This window comes from Apus apus, chromosome 2 (assembly GCF_020740795.1).
Source record: "Apus apus isolate bApuApu2 chromosome 2, bApuApu2.pri.cur, whole genome shotgun sequence".
Classification (NCBI taxonomy): Eukaryota; Metazoa; Chordata; class Aves; order Apodiformes; family Apodidae; genus Apus; species Apus apus.
In genome coordinates this window covers 129,534,711-129,550,023 of record NC_067283.1, presented here as the reverse complement: position 1 = coordinate 129,550,023, position 15,313 = coordinate 129,534,711, and the positions used below count along the sequence as shown (strand labels likewise).

The 15,313-nt window shown below is 36.6% G+C and overlaps 1 protein-coding gene across 2 annotated transcripts in view; it reads right to left on the bottom strand.

The window, feature by feature from the left end:
* Positions 1–15,313, bottom strand: part of WWP1 (WW domain containing E3 ubiquitin protein ligase 1) — a 60,755-nt gene that overhangs the window by 31,312 nt on the left and 14,130 nt on the right. For both annotated transcript variants that reach the window (XM_051610422.1, XM_051610424.1), the window contains exons 2-3: positions 5,089–5,179; positions 1,097–1,235 (exon numbers count right to left, since the gene is read on the bottom strand). In XM_051610422.1, the coding sequence (XP_051466382.1) occupies positions 1,097–1,235; positions 5,089–5,158 (209 nt within the window). In that variant the 5' untranslated portion in view covers positions 5,159–5,179. The remainder of the gene's footprint in view (positions 1–1,096; positions 1,236–5,088; positions 5,180–15,313) is intronic.

Sequence of the window (15,313 nt, the reverse complement as noted above, 5' to 3'; positions counted from 1 at the left end):
AGGGAGAATCCTAAGTAAGCAATACTGATGATGTCATGAGTCTGTCTGGCTGCACTGTGCATGCCAAATTACCTCATTTCTATCATCTCGCCAAATCCTGCCAAATCCAACTTCCCTCCCTCAATTCTGGTCCCTGTGAACATACTGATAGCTGTGTATTTATGCTAGTAAACCCCTGGAAATCACCGTCAAGTCCAAGACTGTATTATTCTATTTTCCAATTCTGCAAAGGGCTAAAAGGTTCTAATAAATCTGAAACGCTGAGAAATGGGCACAGGAATATCCTACTTGCTTCAGCCCAGGTCTCTAGTTATTAACTAAGTGTTCCCAAGCAAAAATTCCCCAAAGCTAGGTACGTTGTATCATCCCCCCACTCTCCAGCACTGCTAGCTAAAGGAACCTGGCATGGTTCCTACTACTAACAAAGCTGGTTATTGAACAAAGACAGGTCAGATGCTGTAAAAAGTACTGGCCCATGCTCAATGCCACTTGACAGTAGCTGTGCTGTTTCCAGACCCAAATCTGAAGCAGTACAATCTTGCTTGTATAATAAAGCAGTCTAGCCAACTGCACAGTTGCAAGACTGACAACTCTTCAAAGAGGCGCACCTACACCTGTAGCACAGTTAAACCAAATTAAACCACAAGATTAAAATGCTCAAATATTAGGGTAAGTTGCAAGGCTACTTTGCAGTAAATTGTTTTTGTGTGTATATTTCTTCATTAGTAAATTTAAAGGAAAAGGTGACGTTCCTCATAACCACTACTTATCCCAGCTGAGATTTTTTTCCTTTTAAAGTCAAGGATGACATGGTTACAATTAGTAATATCTTCCAGAGATGTTTAACTTGAATAGTTCACAGTGCTGACAAATATCAGGACTACAGCATGTATAGCAACTGTTTGCAAGGAACACTCTCTGTATAAAAAACATTCTCAAAACATTTTAAGAATTCAGAAAAATATTCATTTGAGATAAATATCATCTTATGTCTGCTTTTAGCCAGAGAAAATTACACTAGGAAGCCAAGCTTAGTAAATATTTGCCTGCAATGTCTGCCTAACAAATAGTATTAAACAATCAAAAATCTACTTACACTGTCAGCTGTTCATCCCATTTTGGATTTGAAGAACTACTTGATTTTGCTGTTTTCTTAATTTCTCCATCTGCAGTTAATTCCGTGTAGAAAGTTGTTCCAAACCAATTCTTTTTCCGTTTCAGTTTGGCACTAGAAACTAATAAAATACGTTGCTTTATCTATAACAGCATACTGTTGGTGAAAAACAGAAAATGTACTGCCTACACAATGTAAGAAACACAGCATGGCAATGTTATTCTTCATCTTTTCTACTCCTACTGAATATAAAGAGGTCAATGGTAGCTTTTCTTCTCAAAAGCTATTTTGTCAAATAATTGAAACCAAGTATGAGCTATTCTCTTCATCATGTCCTGGCAGGATGGTTGGAGAGAGAACAGAACAATTATTTCAGGGATGAACACAAAAAATCACATGAGTGCTTTTGTTTATTTTCTCATTGTTATTCCTAGTCTTCCCTTAACTGAAAAATATCTAATACATCTAAGCAATTATTAGGTAGATTATTTTTTTAAATCGTATGTAGTTATGAACACATACGCAGTTCAGGCGTATTTCAAAATGTTGCTGTGCAGTTAAGCCTGCCTACAGAGCTTCACTTCTTTGCCTATATTACCTGTGTGGTTAACTCATGGCTTAACAGTTTGTTAAGTAATCAACTCTCAAATTGCCCCTATTTACACAGGTCTGCATGTGAACATAAAAGTTTCAGCTAAATATTCAACAATTAAGAAACAGTGAATGACCAAGTAAGCTATTTTTTACCTCCGAATCACTGGTGAGATCCTCAGTGCCCTGAACATAAATCTGATCTCCCACTTCCTCTCCTAGCTGAGGAAGTCACTATAAAAACCAGCAGCAGCCCAAATGCCAGCACTGTAAATTCTATTTCAGGCATATGTTGTCTTTACAAGACCACACTGATGGACTCACAGCTGTACCTACCTCCTGGCTATGCCTTCACTCTCATTTGTCTCATACTTTGGAGTGATTCTCTTTCCCTTTACTTCCAAACTAAAGCAAAGCTGAGCATTTTCAGCCACTTGGCGTAATACTTCCCTGTTACATTGCTGTATGGTACTTGCTAATTCAAAAATAAGTTAACTAACTTGTCTGAAAGGGAGACAAAAAAGGTCTGTTGTGTATTTCTGAATTACAGTATTCTAAGATACACATTAGTTATTTAAAAGCCAGTAGGACACAATCATTCAAGACTCTAAGGGCATTAGCCACAGACTTTTACTTAGTTTCAATGAAAAGGCACACTTATCTCCCTCACATATGGAAAGTCCAGCCTAAGTCATGTATCACATGTCATAAAAGGGAACAGCAGCCTTGATAATGATGAAAGATTTAATATAGAAGACTAAAACCAAAATTGGATCATATGCTTTCATCTGAATTAATAACGTATTTTTAAGCTTTAACAACCTCTATTTCTTCCATGTTTTTCCTTCATATTTTGTTTACTAGAAGCAACTGCTACATTTTTAAAACACAGATGTTCAGTCATAATATTCAAGCTTCCTTTTAGATCTTCCCCCCCTTTTGTCTGATTAAATTTTAAGTCATTTGAGTTTTGAACCCTCAGTCATGAAAAGAGACCATTATCATTCTTTGGTTAGGAGTTCTTTTAAAAAAAATTAGAAGTAACAAATACTAGCTAAAGACTTCAAAAAGAACTAACCAGACAAGATATCTTGCCAAGTATATCTGAAAAAATGCTGATGGCAAAACTTGTCAGCAACATCCTCTAACTGTCCATACTCAAACAAGTCACTCCTCCATGAGTTTCCTTGGTCTACAAAACGAGCATATGCTACTTGCTGCCTTTATAAAAGCACTTTTTAAGTATAATTCTTGAAATACAAGACTAGACTCTACAGCAACATAAACTAATCTGACATAAATCAGTGTAGGTCAGCAATACTACAGTCCCATACTCCTCTATCTTTCCCTTCTTTCCCTGTACTGCCACTGCCTCTTATCTTGCAATAAAGATTGCTAGAGAACTAAACCTTCAGAAAACTAACCCTAAAAATTGTACAGATTTCTTCCGACTTTGATCCTTGAACCAGATCTCTTAACGTCAAGGTAAGAGAAGCTTCAGTGCCAGAAAAATACAAAACTACTTATATATGGAGCAGTACAGTACAGGATATCAAAATTATCATTTCTGTATATACAGAGATCTAAAGTTACAGGTAATTTGTGTAACTCAGTTTGCTAAAGTGATATATATATTTTTTTTTTTCCAAACTACTGGTGGCTCCATTGATGCTATCAATTATTGCCAGCTTTGATGATTCACCATATTATGAAGTTATCTCATCTTCACACAAGGTTGATCAGTTTTAAGGTTCCTCTTATCTAATTTGATACAATTTCCATTTGGGGGATTCTCAAGCAATGTACTTTTCTCAGATAACCAGGACATCTTTGGACCATCCAGCACGATGAATCTTTCTTGAGACATAGCTGTTTTAAGACATGGCATCTTTCTCAAGCTTTTTTCCAAATTTTGTTCAAGATAGCCTTAATATATTCTTGGTCATAAATTCATTCTTATTTCACGTTTCCCAGATTCCTCAGAATCTCTAGAAAGTTCAAGCTATTTATCAGTGGTAAAATACATATATACATACACACACACATTTTTGTATATATATATTTATGCAAAGTAACTACCCTCTTGCTGGCAAAATCTTTACTTTTAACTACTGTAACATTGTCATAATTACCTATCAGGCTTGCTTGTCTAGATGCATTTTGCTTATCTTTGGACTACAGTAAGTGTTTGTTCTGCTCTACCATCCCACAGAAAGAGCAGCTAAGATTGACGCTGACTGTCACATACCTGACCAGTTCTTATAAATGTGTAGTAAAATGTGTAACCCCTACTTGGCCTGTTAAACACCAATTGAAAATCACACCCCCAGCACCATCAGAAATTTCCAGAACTGCTTGTAGCCCATTGTGTTTCCCTTCCAGCAGATACTGGGATGGCTGAATACTGCCTCAAACTATGAAAACCAGCACAGTAAAAAGAAAAAATGAACAGTCACAAGATGCAACATAGTCCATTCCAATTGGGTAAAAGTAAAAAAACATCTTCAGGGTTATGTGGTTTATCACCAGGAGAGACTGCCCAGGAAATGCATGTAATCTATAGCCTTTGAGATACTTAAAATTCAATGGGACAATACCCTGAGCAACCTGAGCCAATTGCAAAAGTAGCCCTGCCTTCAGCAGAAGAGTAGATTAGGAAATCCCCAAAGGTCCCTTCCAACCTAAATTATTCCGTATGTCTGTGTAATCCAACCTGCTGCTCTGAGGATAACACAGAATACCTATGTTATTTGCAAAAGAAGTTTACCTGACATATAACCAAAGACTTCTAATATTTGAAAGGCTAGCAGATTTTGTGATCTCCTCCAGTTCATCTCCAGCTTCACTATAACATTGCACCCTTTACAGGTTGGTGGTCACTACAACCATCCATCTTTTCTGTAGAATTTCAATAATATCTATACCCTATATAGAATTTGTGCCCACCTGGATGCGTTCTTGTGTGATGTGCTCTAGGTGACCCTGCTCTAGCAGGGGGGGTTGGACTAGATGATCTTTCGAGGTCCCTTCCAACCCCTAAGATTCTATGATTCTATGATTCTATGAATATCTATACCCTATATAGAATTTGTGCCATTAATTTTTTTGTTCCCAAGCAAAACTGCATGATATTTGCCACTACTGTTGTATTTAATCTCTTTTTTTTTTCCTATTTTGAAAAGATCATAAAATATTGTCATCCAACTTGCTGCATAATCTCTACCTTGCTTCAATTCATTTACATATATTATAGTCATATTCTTAGCCATAACATTCAAGTTTTCAATTACACTGATCCATTTTTTACACTTATTTCAAAGATTCCTTTTTTAAAATACATACATTTTCCTGCAAAAATCACTGTGATGTAAATCACTACTTGCCTGTTACTTGCATCTGTAATCTTCCATTACGGTTGTTACTTGTATCAGATCTTGGTGAGGCTGTGGCCATGTCAGAAGTTTAGGTTTTAGCCTAGAAGAGGAAAAAAAAAAAAAAAAAAAGCACACAGGCAGCTTATTAAAATGTACTGCATAAAATGCTCAACTCACCAGCAAGTTACCAAACATTGCTTAGGTATGACAGAACACATTATTCCATAACATCATTTAAAAAAAAAAAATAATAATAATTGGAAATTTGTCCTCTAACTTCAAACGAAAAAAATGTCTGAAACACTTACATGCTTGAAAATCAAGTTGTTCCCAAAACGATACACTCAGGAAATAATCTAAGTGATTTAGACAAAGAACATTTGAATTCTATCTGTAGATCTGCAATCAGGTTTCTATAGCACTGTTATCCACCCACAAATCACTTCCGTCATCTATTGGGACAGTAAGCACTTCAAAAGGACCATCCCATCTTATCATTTAGTGACTAAAATAGTGTGACTCTCTTCTTAGCAGGGGCATCCCAATTCTTGAAGCATATAGAGTGATGCTGTCTACATCACTTCCATCCTCCTGAATTACTACACCTGAAACAAAGTTAGTAGTAAAATATTCTCATGCAACTATTTTTCATGAGAAAATAATATGTGCATTTGAAATATACTCTCCATGATCTGGATGAACTTACATATATTTATTTCTGTGAACACCAACTGGCATAAATAACAACAGGCAACAGTTGTCACCAAACCCCTTTAATCGTTCACCTCTAACAGCAAAAAACTTCTCAGCACACACTCCCAATGTGTCATTTATTTATAAATTACATGTAGTATTACCATACTAATAAATTATGTACATAATAAAACATATTAAAATTACATTTAAAGTATTATATAAAGATCAAGTAAACAGTATTTTTAAATCATTTTTGTTATTAATGGTATAAAAATTCTTTTACTCTGGTTAAAAAAATTGAATTTTTTTTCTTAGAGCTCTGTGATTGATTTTGCTTCATCGTTTTTTAAAACACTTTCTAATACAGTAATTCAAAGGTCTGGTATAAATTCAGTTTATTCCAATACTTAGTTTTAATGGTTGTCATAGTTGGAGAACACAATTTACAAAGATACTTGTATCCCAATGAAAGTGCATCACTGGCTGCACTTTCTAAATCATTATACTAATTTTTCATTTTCATCTCCCATTTATACATAGTTTTTTCTTTTTTTCTTGAAATTTCAGCAGTAAATTTCCATCTTCCCTGACGTCAAACAGTTGTTACTGTAAACAAATGGAATGTGCTGCATTTTTATATTTTAAACAAATGGGTTCACAACCCCCCAGACATCTTAACTTGGAAGATTTTTAAACAGGTGAGGAAACTGTGCTTCCAAATTCAAGTGTACAGATATGAAAGCTTTTATAGATTATACACATCTTTTCTGGCAACAAAATCACACAATGATGTAAACATTTCCAAACATCTGCTTCCAAAATGCCCTCTCCATAGCACAAGTTTCTTTAAAAAAGCAGTCACCTTCTTACTCATTGTTAAAACATCACCTTTACCTTGAAGGAATACAGTAAGTGTCTTTCATTTTTTTGAATATACCTGTTAGTCAGCATACTGCTGTGACAGCCACTTGTCATCACAAAACACTCAGCAAATTTAGAACACTTGCCTTTTTGTGAAAGGAAAACATGTAAGTAATCTTTAAGTTTTACAACTCTAAGCACTTTGCTGTGATAACCAGTGAAACTGAAAAGTGCAAAAGATTTTCATGGTAAGCCCCCATGTCATTACAAATTATTGTAAAGATTCTACTAGTTAAAGATTTTGTTTTCCTATATTAACCACATTTATGACATCCTACAGCACTTTGCACACTTTTGTCTCCAAATTCCTTCTTGGTTAGCTATGCTTAAGGCAATGAATGAATTCCACTTATGGCACTCTCCTTGTAAACTTACCCAAAAATCCTTTCTTACTTCAGTCGTATTCACACAGTTTTTCCATTTAAAAAAAGTTACTAAAGAAGTAATTTACTGTTAAGAATGTATCTTCTCTGGTACATCTTTCCTTACTGACTTAGTTCTTTGTGTATTTCATTATTGACACTCAATCTAGTAACTAAAGCAAGCTGAGCCACATTACAAACATCTCTGCTTTCATCCAGCTGTACTGTGAGCCTCCCACACTATGTAATTTGTTATAATATCTGTTTCTTCAAATCTTTGGCAATGTTTTCCAGACATCATCCAACAATATCTGCTGACAAAGGAATGCACTTCAGTTTGCCACCATACTGTTTCCTATGTGTTACTTCAGACATTTTTACTGTAGCAGGGTGACCAAGTGTTTCCCCAGTGGTCTGTGGCTTCTAGGTCTTTTGCTATTGAGAAACCTTAAGAAAGGCTTCTAGAGATCTACCATTAAGTTTAGTGAAATCTTGTAAAGTACAGGATTGAGTACTGCATGACTTTAATCATTGTTGAAAAAAATTGTAGACGTTTGTCTTCATGTTCTGGATGCTTAGCCTTTAAATGCCTTGCTAACTGTGATGGCTTCATACTGTCATTAGCTGGTACAACATTCTCTTAGGGTGAGGTTGATCATTATTGACAGTGCATGTACATCTATGTTTCAAATAGTTTTCTTAATAAACCCCTTTTTTTTTTTTGCCAATATCTTTTCAGAATTAATTGCCATTCTTTTAATCTTATAATGTGGCTGACCAGGAGCTCATACTAGGAGCAAGAGAAGCATCAGCTCTGCCATGTTTCTGTTGTTCACTTGTTCTCCTATTATTAGTATTACCTTCTATCTATGATACATTTGCAGGAATTTTTTTTAAGCCACTGACACATTTTGTGATGGTTAGTTACAAGCAGATAATAAAATCCATAAATCCACCTAACCAGGCACAGATAAAGTGCATATATTGCAACACACTGAAAGTTACGGAACAAGTGAGGGTGCTACTGTGACCTTACAATTCTGTGGAACACCAAATCCACCCCCAAGATACCCTAAGTAACACAAGACCACCTGACATACATAACAAGTGAGGCTGCCAGTGTCAATACAAATATTAAATAGAGCTTTCTTATTTTTCAAATCCTGATTGATAAATCCTGATATTTTCTTTCCACACATCAACAGATGGTCTTGTGCACCCAGTTTTGTAGGCCACTGATATGGACGACATTAAAGGAGCAACACATGCAATCAATTCTAGGAAAATAAGCTCAAGTTATTCACAAGAAACCAACATCTGCAATCTAGTTCTCATCATACATTAAAAAATTAGTACAGGACTACTTTTGTAACTGATAATTTATTATTATTATTATTATTATTTTCACTGGGTTTTCTTCCTCCTACTGTTCAACCTGTGTTAGATCTAAAATGCTTGTTTGGTTGGTTTTTTTGTTTTATTTTTTTCTTGTCAGTTGGGTTTAATGGGTTTTTTTACTCTACTCCTAGCACACACAAAGCAAAATAAAGAAATAGACTGTCAAAGTCATCAGGCAGACAGTTGATTGCATAATCTACTCAGACTTCAGGTTTCAGGCGCTGACTTACCTGCAAGGCATACCATCTGCCCTAACCTGAGTTTCTGGCTCTGCTTGCTACTAAGCTGCTAACTGCATTTGGCAAACACATTTGCCAACCTCCTGATAAGAGGGAAGTCAGAATTCACTACATTTAGCTTTCCATCTTTCCCCTTTAAGAAAAATACAACAGTGATGGCTGGGAAAAATTATTACAATGCCAGGGAGATCCCAACAGAGGACTGAGACAAAACAAAGTTAGGCTTGTGCTTGGCTAAGGGACTGCATGCTTCTGAAACAACTATATGACTGCATCCCACATCAACAGTGCCCAGATGTTCTGTTTCTGCTCCTGTAAAATGAACATTCCTCTTTAATAGAAGTCTGTCTTATATTCTTGCCAATATGGTACACATAGGCACATTTACACAGCAATGATTACAGTTCAAAATTTGTACTATGTTGTAAACAAAATGCTGCATAAATATGTATGTCAAAATTAGTCGAACTGACTGATCCTGATCTCACCAAGTTCCAAAGGTTCCAAAGCTGCCATCTCCCCCATCCTTGTTTAACTGATTAGGAATTCAGAACTGACTAGAAATGAAGGAGGAAGGAAACATTAAATTTTCTCTGAGTCAAAAGAAGAAAAATCAACAAATAAGTTTTTCTAGCAACTTACTTTTCAGGAATACATAAAAAAATTATTCAAAGCTTCACTCCTCAGTCATTTTCATTAATAACTATCCAAACTCAGCTGCTGACATTTCTAAATGAAATTAACAGGTTCTCATCTAATCAGTTTTGAATCAGGTTGGTTCCCCTGCTCACATTATGATGATTGTCATTTTCACTCAGGATCCAAACACCTACTGGTATGTTATTACTGGAAAAAACAAACAAAGAAAAGGTCTTCACTGCCTGGTGCACACTGGGTAACACTCACATCCAGTTCAACACATCTTTCTTCCAGGTAAACAAATAAGAAGAAAAGTTGGCTGAGGTACACTCTGCAAGATGAAGGATCTTATCTGGACACCTATTACTCCCTGAGGGCTGATCTGAATATATGACAAATGCTGCTGCACAACTGAAAAAGAGAAGCAAAATCAAAAACTTGGCCCCTCAGCCTCTGAGAGGAAAATTACCACCATGAAGAAGCCACGGTCGGAACAAGGAAGGACAGAGCACTAGACAGCAACCCTACTTATCATGTGAACTGTTTGCAGTGGTGATAAAAAGAGTATTAGCAACCCTGTGTAAGGTACTAGTACTGATTATCATATTCAAGAAACGGACAGGACACAAAGAGCAATATTGGGATAATAAATACAATGAAAGAGCAGTCCAAAACTACTGAAGGCTGGAAGCAAATATGCTCATCATCATCTATATCAGGAATACGTAGAAAGAAAGACAAAATAAATAGGTTTCTGAATTAAAAGAATAGTGTTAAGAAATATTTTTTAAAGTTCTACAACTAGAAAATTCTTCAAATACTGAAATTTCAAGGACCAGCAGCATCCTTTCCTCATGAGTCAGAAGAAACTATGTCTGCATGGTCAAAAAATAACCAAAACTTCAACTAAAGAAGTTGTCTGATGTTGGTGAAGAAAGGGATGGGAAGGCAATTACATGAAGGGAAGTGATGATATTCATTTGGAGGACTGAAGTTTTCACAAGGGACAACATCAAAAGCAAAACACCCGTACTTTCACTATCTAATTTGCAAGAAAGCCTATATAAGAAAGAAAAACAGGTGATGAAGAAGCACTGAAAGATGAGGGGATTTTAAAATAAATATTTTTTTTTTAAGTTTTATTTCAAATAATGCAAGTCCTAACCAAGCAAGGGAACACTATGTCTTATGGGCACTATTTACTGCTTTCTTGCATCATGTACAGGCTTTTTTTCCCTCAGCTCTAAATCTTGTTACTCAAAATAAAAGCCTGATTTGGCTACAGAACATGTTGATTAAGGGTTAAAATCTTTGAGGTTATCTCTACATAATCTTAAAAAGAGGATTACATACAGCAATGTAAGAGTCACCATCCTTGTAGTTATAAGCTTCCTGAAAATCAGGGGATTAATTCTAACAGGGCTACAGTGACCACACATTCCCAAATACGTACTTGCTACACCTCGTTATTCAAGTTCTAGGTTAAATTTCAGTGTTCTAAAAGACACAAAATTTTACTTTCAGAACTGTTTCACTGATTCATACAATCCCCCACCCCCAGAATTCCTGGATACTAAAAAATAATTAAGAGAGAGTCTTGAGAGCCAAATAAAGAACATAGCTATCACAACACTATTGTGTAAACCATCCTTATAATATATCCCTGCTGTATCAAGTGGAAGAATACAATCTATTTATGGACCCCTATAACAGATATTTTTAAAATTAATGTTACTTCAGTTGTAGAAATTATTTTGGGTAACTACAAATCAATCAGGACTAAGTAAGACCCTAGCAAAACCATGGACTGGCTGCCACAGTAGTCTATTAAAAAATAAAGGATCATCTCGTAATTCCTGTGAACCAACAGTTTCATGGAAAACAGCCTAGTTAACAATAACAGCACTTAATAAATTTACACTTCTGTGAACAATTTTCTCTAAGACTCAAAATCCTATTAAAATATCAGAAGTAGAAAACAATGATGCTACTAGATATTTCATTAATTTATATTTCTGTCTTTAATAGGTTATTTACTTAGTGACGGCATTTAAGCAGACACATTTTAAATTGCATTACCCATTTCGTAATGAATGCACCTGGCTGAGACTTACTATTTTAAGACTTAATGTTGTAATATTGCACTATATTGAAACAAAGAAAGGCATTTTTGAAACTGAAAGCTTAAAAGTATCATCGGATCAGCAAATATCTATTTATAAATGGACTGATGTTTTGATTAAGTAATTAAGATTTTTCCTGAAGAATCAAGAAATTCAGACATAGAGTAACACAACAAACCCATAAAGTCCTTTCCTTACTCATATGATATGAGTCTGGGCAAGAGTTAAACAAAAAAAAAAAAAAAAAAGGGCAAAACAACAACCCTGTACCAAGTTTAAGACAGTAGTGTTTAATTACCAGTGACATAATTTCACAGTGGATGGAAAATCCTATTGCACAAAACAATGAAAACAGAGGAAGAATTATAAATCTGTAGAAACAAGAAATTACACAACATGGCTTTTCAATTTAACTTTAAATCAGAAGATCTGCAAATCAGGAAAGTATCAAGCTAGTACCTATCCAAGAAGCGCAACAATTACCTACAGAAGGTCTATCCAATAAAATAAAACACCACCAAACACACAAACAAAAAAAAGTCAACAACAACAAACACCACCCCAAACAGACAGACAAAAAGAGCGTCTAACCAAAGATAATGACATAGCCAGGAACTCAGAAACTATCCATAAAGCTCTGGTAGAGATTTTCTGAAGTAATTGTGTCCCTTGGCTGAAACTGCAGTTTCATCTGATAGAAGACAGAACATTGAAGATAACTGTAATTGTAAATTAACTATATTCAATCATAATGTATTTGCGTTTCCTGATGGTGCTTTAATAACCACTGATTTATTCTCTTGCTAATTCAACGCTCTGTTCCAGAAATAATATATAGAACATTATGGATAAGAGAAGAGAAAAAATAAATACTGATTACACCACCAATGAGGACTGTTGAATAAAAAGTCCTCTGAATTCTCAAAACCAGAATCTGGCAACTTGAGATTTAGTTGTATAAATGCACTAAGGACAATGTAACTAGATGAGAAAAATGCCTAACTACTACTAACTTCCTCACTAACACCTTTAGTTCCATTTAAGTAAGAACTACGTTGGTTAGGTAAAATCACCATAATGCCACAATTATTATTTTACTATATCAGAGGAATATCTTCCCAACAAGAATGGAAATGCAGAAGAATGTTTTCTCAGTAGCTTTTTTTATTATTATTTTTTAAACAAGGAAGCTCATCCATTCAAAATTTTTCCCATCTCTTCCAAGTGAAAAGGCAGGAAAGGTTGAAGGAAGAAGGAAAGGGTGGGGAACAAATAAGTGAATTGAAATTCTAAAACCTACAGCTATTTAACATAATAAATATATCTATGGAGAATCATGGGAAAATAACAATACTGACATTAATTACTTTTCCTTGCTACAAAGCATAAAAACCAAAATCAGAAAGGCCACGTTACTTTTAATTATGAAGTCCTACATATAAGAAATCCTTAAAATAAATTTTAAAAAACATCCACCAAAAATGTTTTTGATTCACATTAACAAACTATCTGACGATTGTGCCTTTATCATTATTAAGTGCTGGACTACCTGAAGCCACAATACTGTCACAATTCTATTAGATGTACAACTAAAGAATATGTGCACTTTCACAATATGAACAACAGGAACTCGTGCTCTTAACTTCAGACATTCCTTCAGACACTACTCTTTCAGTGCCAGCCAGTCAATTCCTTATCCACCAAGTGGTCCATCTATCAAATCCATATCTTTCTAATTTGGAGACGGGGATGCCATGAAGGACAGTATCAAATGCTCTGCACAAGTCCAGGTAGATGATGTCAGTTGCTTTCTCCTTATCCAACAATGCTGTAGCCCCATCATAGAAGGCTGCCAAATTTGCAAGGCACAATTTGCCCTTAGTGAAGCCATGCTGGCTGTCACCAATCAACTCTTTATTTTCTATGTCCATTAGCATAATTTCCAGGAGGATCTGCTCAATGATCTCACCAGGCACAGAGGTGAGACTGACTGACCAGTCCCCCAAATCTTCCAGTTTTTCCCTGTTTAAAAATGGAGGTTGCCTTTCCCCTTTTCCAGCCAGTAGGAACTTCCTTGGACTGCCAAGACTTCTCAAATATGATGCAGAGTGGCCTACCAACTTTATCCACCAATTTCCTAAAGACCCACAGAAATATGTCATCAGGCCCTGTGAACTTCTGCATCTCAGACTCCTTACATGGTTTTGAACCTGATCTACCCCTACCATGGGTGGTTCTTCATTCTCTCTGTTCCTGTCTTTGCCTTCTGTGACTCAGGCAGTGCAGCTTGAGCACTTGCCAGTGAAGACTGAGGCAAAAAAATAATTGAGTACCTCAACCTTCTCCATATCTCAGGTAACCAGGTCTGTTTCCTTCTGGAGAGGCGACACAATTTTCTTAGTCTTGCTTTAATCACCAACATTCCTACAACAGTTTTCTTGCTCCTCGTGATGTCCCTGGCAAGATCTAATTCTATCTATCTTTTTAATTCTATTTCTTAGTCCAATCCCTGGCTGCTTGAACAACTTCTCTGTATTAATTCCAGGCTACCCATCCTTGATTTCAACTTCTGTTGGCTTCTTTTTTGTATCTGAGTTTGTCCAGAAGCTGCTTGTTCATACATGAAGGCCTCCTGGTGTTTTTGCCTAACTTCCTTTCAATTTGGATGCATTGCTCCTGAACTTGGAGGAGGTGATCCTTGACTATTAACCAGCTTTCTTAAGCTCCTTCCCCCTCCAACACTATCTCTCTGAAGAGACCAAAGTCTGCTCTCCTGAAGTTCAGGGTAGCAAGCTTGCTGTGTGCCCTCCTCATCGCCCTAAAGATCTTGAACTTCACCATGTCTTAGTCGCTACAGCCAAGGCTGCTCTTGAGCTTTCCGTTCCCCACCAGCCCCTCCATGTTGGTGAGAACACGGTCCAACATAGCACTTCTTGTTAGATCCTCCATCACGTGGAGAAGCAAGTTATCAACACATTCCCGGGAACCTCCTGGATTACTTATGCCCTGCTTTGTTGTCTCTGCAACAGGTATCGGGGTGGCTGAAGTTTCCCATGAGGACCAGGGCTTGCAAAAGTGAGGCTATCCTACCTGTCTGTAAAGGGCCTCAACAAGCCTTCCTCGTCAGGTGGCCTGTAGCAGACCCTGACTATAATGTCCTCTGTCCCTGCCCTCCCTTTAATCCTGACCCATAAACTCTCTGTTTGTTCCTCTTCCATCCCCAGACAGAGCTCCATGCACTCCAGCTGGTCACTGACACAGATGGTGACATGCCCTACTTTTCTCCCCCACCTGTCCTTGCTAAAGAGCCTGTATCCTTCCATTCCAACACTCCTGCCACAGGAGTCATCCCACCATTATCTCCATGATGCCAGTAAGATCATAGCTCTGCAGCCACACGTTTTCAACTCCTCTTATTTACTCCCCATCCTGTGTGCTTTTGCACAGAGGCATTAAAGGTGGGTGCCCAATGAAGCTGACTTACTGGCTGGAGCGGATGGAATTCCTTTGAGGTATTTCTCCCATGCTTCCCTGTTGGCTCCTGTTACCTCACAAGCCACTAGCTCATCTCCCTAAGACTTGAAGTGTGCTGCAGCATATCCAGCACATCTCCAAGCAACTGGCATTTCATCTGTCCTCTTCCATTTCAGATGTCCTGCTCCTTTTTCAGATCTACTATTACAAGCTAATACAACATGTCAGCAATTCTGTTCTCATTTTAGACCAAATATATGGTATCCGGGAACACAGTGAACCTTCCAGTAGGTAGTTTTAGGTGTGATGGACTAAAAGAGACAATGTGTAAGCCAAGGTATTAGTTTTTATTAATCAGCAATTTATTGGTGTAGATAAGGGG